Genomic DNA, 5,666 nt, shown 5'->3' with positions numbered 1-5,666 from the left:
GCTGTGGTCAAACTTAGAGCCAGAAGTGGATGTTGGTTAATGGACATCGTCCTGTCAGTCGGCCAGACGTCTCGAACCCCACACTCGGAGCAATCCGGCCCACACAGCGAACACACAGACATGTCCCGTCTTGTCTCAGATGTGTAGGACCTTTTAAAAAACAATGTACACATACATTTTGCTTGTGTTATTGATTACAATGGTTTTGATTTAGGGAAAACACTAGTTGCAGATTGACAGGATGAGTGCTGTGGTCAAACTTAGAGCCAGAAGTGGATGTTTATTAATGGACGGCGTCCCGTCAGTCGGCCAGATGTCTCGAACCCCACACTCGGAGCAATCCGGCCCACATAGCGAACACACAGACATGTCCCGTCTTGTCTCAGACGTGTAGGACCGCACTGTCCTCCGTCCTGCAGAAGGTAAGGGAATGAAACAAGGAGCTTGAAACACATACTGGAACATACAAATGCATTAGAGAATCTGGAGCTATTATTTAAAGAGTCTTACGGGGCTCATAGTAATCGTAGATCATGACCACAGCATCTTGGACATTGGTCACCTTAAAGTCCTGGATGGTGGATATTTCAACGCACCTTTCCGCTGTGGTCACCTGTGATGAGAGAAAAGACAGTGAGACTGGACATACAGCCATGGATGCATAATGAACACAAAAACATGAACCAAATAAACCATCATCAGCACAAAAACAGACTTGGCACACAATACTGATACAAATATTGTTTAAGAAGCTAAGAGGAACTCACCGTGTCTAAATAAAGTATAACTCGTCCTGAAGGCGTCTCTACTCGTCTGACTATATCATTTAGCTGGACACCGTTTTGGGCCAAACTGAACCCCGAGAGTAAACCCACGTCCAGTATGGCCATACCCGTCTGTCTCAGGCCCTGGTTCTCCCTCAGCCTTAAAACAGATTTCTGATCAAAAGTGATTCCATCGAATATCCACAGTGACCCCAAAAAGTATTTGGACACTTAAAAATGTTTGAATTTCATGATTTGCACTAGTTATCCAAAATGTAATGTAATATTGATGATATACTGTAGAATATGCATATTATAATTTAAGTATATTTTTAGGAATTGGTTTTTTGTTAATCAACAATGTGGACACTGATTTTACTTTTTAACATCCATACTGAGACTACTGTATATTATTTATTATATGCTTTCTGTATTGTACTATTTTTCTATTCTGCCCAATAATATCATGCAAAATGGCCTGCTGATGAAAATGAGCCTTCTGGCTAACTCAAGAACATTTACATTTATTTGAATGTTTATTAATGTACATTGTCCTTTTTAACTAAATAAAAAGAAATGGAATGAAATGAAAAGAAACAAACAAACAAAACATCAAACCGAGTGGAATCTGCAAACTAACAATTTAGCTTTTCACAAAACATTTTTTAGAGCCAATTATTTTTCATGCATCCATTTTTCATGAATGCATGAAGTAATTTCTCAAATTCACATGGATGTCCTAGCAGAATAACAACGGTGTCATTTATTATATAAATAACAATAAATATCCACAAAGTTTGACAACCAGAAACTGTCCAAGACTTTTTGTCTTAATTTTAAACAATATATTTACTGTTTCATACTTCATTTTGTGATTTGTTTTTTATATTGAAATGTGCACTTGCTATATTTTATTCAAAATAAATGCCATTTGTTTTTATATTTTGTTATATAATTCAAATATATTTATAAATGTTTTATTATTACCATTTTGGATGTGAAAATAAGATACAATTAATCGCATCCAAAATAAAAGTTTTTGTTTACATAATGTATGTGTGTGTACTTTGTATATTTATTATGTATATATAAATATACACACATGAATAAATAAGCTTTCTATTGATGTATGGTTTGTTAGGATAGGACAATATTTGGTCGAGATACAACTATTAGAAAGTATGGAATCTGAGGGTGCAAAAAAAATCAAAATATTGAGAAAATCGCCTTTAAAGTTGTCCAAATGAAGTTCTTAGCAATGCATATTATTAATCAAAAATTAAGTTTTTATATATTTACAGTAGGAAATTTACAAAATATCTTCATGGAACATGATCTTTACTTAATATCCTAATGATTTTTGGCATAAAAGAAAAATCAATAATTTTGACCCATACAATGTATTTTTGGCTATTGCTACAAATATACCGCAGCGACTTAAGACTGCTTTTGTGCTCCAGGGTCACATATTATGTAAACAAAAACGTTTCATTTTGAATGCGATTAATCGCGATTAATCGTTTGACAGCACTAATATTTCAGATTTTGTTTATATTTATTTTTTTAGTTGAGTTAAAGACTTTTTTAAAATAAAAAAACACTAATAATAAGTTGAAAAAAGCATGATGTTTCCAAAAGTCAAATAATCGTGTTAAATAATCTGAATATCAATAGTGACCATAATTTTGCCATAATCAAGCAGCCCTATTGTTTTGTTAACTTTTTAATCACATTTTTTGGTGCTGATGAAATCATTTCTTAACTCAGACTTAATTTCTTAACTCAGCCGCTCACCTGAAACATATGTAAAGGTTTACATTGAACTCCTCATTGTCCATTACGTCTACATACAAATAAAAGACCTCGTCCGTGTGCATGTCACGCCCTCTGAGTGATGTTCTCAGGTTCATCACATTGTAGAACACACTAAGCTGAAACAGTAAGAGAAAATCAATATTACTCTAATAAGTCTTTGGGATTTTTTCCCCTCATTTTATGACATTTTATAAAGTAATAGTACAAGCCAGATGATTTGAGGAATCATGTCTGAAGAACAAGTTAGCAAACACAACTCAAAATGAAATCATCTCTGCTTTTGCTAATCTTCTGCTGAACAGAGTTCTGGATGCTGTTTCTTCAGTGAGGTCTTTCAATGCAGCTCGAGATGTTGCTGGTGTCTCACTGATGAGGAAAACCGCCTGGGCCGGTTTATGTGCTCCATGGCGAGCAATCAAAGGTATAATTACACATTGGACCGAGAAAGAGGGGATCCGACTGCTGATGACAACAGAATATTTCTGCCATGACATCTCTTTTTATCTTTACGGGAATTTCAGTTATTATTCGCAGCTGTTGAACCTTCGTAACCTGCTTTCATTGGTAATGCCTTGCTAATTGACAGTTTTGCAATGGAGATGATAGCTTGATCCTGCTAAATTATGCAAAGTTGTTAAGATGGTCAACAAGCAAACAGCAGCTTTTTTTTTTACTTTTCATATTTTTTGCAGCAGTACAAAACAACGCATTTCAGGACAAATTCTCAAGCAGGGAGTTTAGACATACCTGAAACAGAGCAAAGCCTTTACCCTCTGCCACCACCTCAATATCAACCCCCTCTTCTGCTTCAATCTGTAGAGGCAAACCCAACATTAGCCTGCGTCACTTAGCAGATCCTGACAAATTACTACAGCTTCACAGCAACAATAACTTTGATAAGAAACCACACATATGCCGTTTAATACTTCATGTTAGGAGTTACACACTGTTGTTCAGAAATATGAGGAATACAATTTTGAATAAAGTATTTTATGCTCACTAAAGTTGCATTTATTTGATCAAAGATACAGTAAAGACACATACAGTGTGAAATATTGTTACAATTGAAAATAACTGTTTTCTATTGTAATATGTGACCCTGGACCACAAAACCAGTCATAAGGGTCAAATTGAGATTAATACTTCATCTGAAAGCTGAATAAATAAGATTTTAGTGTGCAAAAACTAACCTTTTCTGTGTGAAATTACATCTAATTTTACTACTTAAAAATTACCATGACAGCTCTTAAAATTATTTAAACAGCTTTACAGCTCAAATAATAGAGGTTTTAACTGAAGAATTAATGTAAGTGCTTTAATAAAATTATATGCTTCACATTTGTGCTTTTACATTACGATTGTTAATCTTAATGCATTTATTTGATTGAAAAAAACAGTAAAAACTGTAAAATTATGTTATATTAATATATAAATTATATTATATTCATATATTTTAAAATGTAATTTATTCCTGTGATGTAAAGCTGAATTTTCAGCATCATTCCTCCAGTCTTCAGTGTCACATGATCCTTCAGAAATCATTCTAATATGCTGATTTGATGATCAAAAAACACTGATTCTTATAATCAGTGTTGAAAACAGTTCTGCTTAATACTTTTGTGGAAACGGTGATGCATTTTTTTCAGGATTCTTTGATGAACAGAAAGTTCAAAAGAACAGCATTTATTTGGAAATCTTTTGTAACATCATAAATGTCTTTACTATAGCATTAATTTCTTTCAAAACAAACAAAAATGAACTTACTGACCCCAATCTTTTGAACAGAAGTGTGTATCTAGAGCAGTGTATTATATACATACGGGCAGGTCTTGGCTCTGTTGGAGCAGGTAATTGTATCTGTCTATGTTGAATGTGGCGGCAGCACTGGAGGCACTGTTCACAGTGATGGTGAGATCTATGGACTCTGCGCTGCTGAAGGTGGCGTAGATTGACAGTGCATGCAACGCCATCACTGTATCCTGACAATAAAGACAAACAAACTGAGCAGAGATATTTTAATAAAGCTTTAGAACTGATCAAAACAACAAAAAGGACATTCAACAAGAAAAAAAATGGGATAAGCATGTATCAGTTTTGGCAGATGTTATAATCTCTGCATCAATAACAGGTGTCTGTGCATCTGTGTCACAGAAACACTCTCAATTCAATCACCTGCCGCCTGGAAAATAACACCGCACATGTGCGGAGCAGAGACACAGATCCTTTAATCTTTCCACACTCTACCAAATACGACTCGTTCAAGTGCAGTCAGATGTTCTCCTGTTGGATTCGAGTTGTTGTGTCAAAGCGAGGGGCTTCAACATGAGTGTAGCGCTTTATCAAAGCTCACGTCCTGGAAACTGCTAGTGCTCATTGAGGTTAGTGTTCATGACAGATCGCAGGCCTTCGGTCCCGAGGCAAATGTCCAGGATAATATCACGAGGGCCTTTTTAAAATTAAAAGTACATTTTCTTATCTCACCTCAATGGCCTTTCGCGCAGCTTGATTTCCAATTGAAACATTTGCCTGCCAACAAATTCACCTCCCTGAATCAATGAAATATAGATCATAGATGTGTGTAATCATCAACACTGGAAACTAGTCAGTGCCTCAGTAGATGTTAAACCCTGCTGACTGGAAGGACCCTGTTGTTGAAGGCATTTCCCAAGTTCATTTGTGGCATAATTTTGATTACCTCTTTTTTTTTTTTTTTTTTACTAGTTCCTGCTTTTCTTAAACAAAAAAAAAAGAAGAAGCTTGGTTACAGTGAGGCACTTACAATGGGAGTAAATGGGGCCAATCCATATATGTTACAATACTGTTTCAATAAGATGTAAACAATATGTGTTAACATAATGTCACGAATCCGGTCCTTGGCCTTCCGGCCGATTGCCACTAGAGGTCACTCTACCATTACATTGACTCTCACACTACACAGACTGTTACATGTCACTCCGGACTACAGTTCCCATCATCCATTGCACTTACACAGCTGAATTCACTTATCACACAGCCGTCACTATCACACGCTCACCTGAGAGCCATTACACACTCTATTTAACACTCTCTCAGTTCCTGTTTAGATCG

At 35.7% G+C, this 5,666-nt stretch overlaps 1 protein-coding gene across 1 annotated transcript in view; it reads right to left on the bottom strand.

The window, feature by feature from the left end:
- Positions 1 to 222: 222 nt before the first annotated feature.
- Positions 223 to 5,666, bottom strand: part of LOC107669414 (CD109 antigen-like) — a 25,805-nt gene continuing 20,361 nt past the window's right edge. Inside the window, exons 28-33 of the mRNA XM_016461621.1 lie at positions 4,400 to 4,558; positions 3,327 to 3,392; positions 2,559 to 2,695; positions 768 to 924; positions 511 to 613; positions 223 to 413 (exon numbers count right to left, since the gene is read on the bottom strand). Of these exons, the coding sequence (XP_016317107.1) occupies positions 223 to 413; positions 511 to 613; positions 768 to 924; positions 2,559 to 2,695; positions 3,327 to 3,392; positions 4,400 to 4,558 (813 nt within the window). The remainder of the gene's footprint in view (positions 414 to 510; positions 614 to 767; positions 925 to 2,558; positions 2,696 to 3,326; positions 3,393 to 4,399; positions 4,559 to 5,666) is intronic.

This window comes from Sinocyclocheilus anshuiensis, unplaced genomic scaffold (genome assembly GCF_001515605.1).
Source record: "Sinocyclocheilus anshuiensis isolate Anshui unplaced genomic scaffold, SAMN03320099.WGS_v1.1 scaffold96, whole genome shotgun sequence".
In the NCBI taxonomy this organism is placed as follows: domain Eukaryota; kingdom Metazoa; phylum Chordata; class Actinopteri; order Cypriniformes; family Cyprinidae; genus Sinocyclocheilus; species Sinocyclocheilus anshuiensis.
Note: the sequence above shows the minus strand (reverse complement) of the source record. Positions and strands in the feature narration are given on the sequence as shown.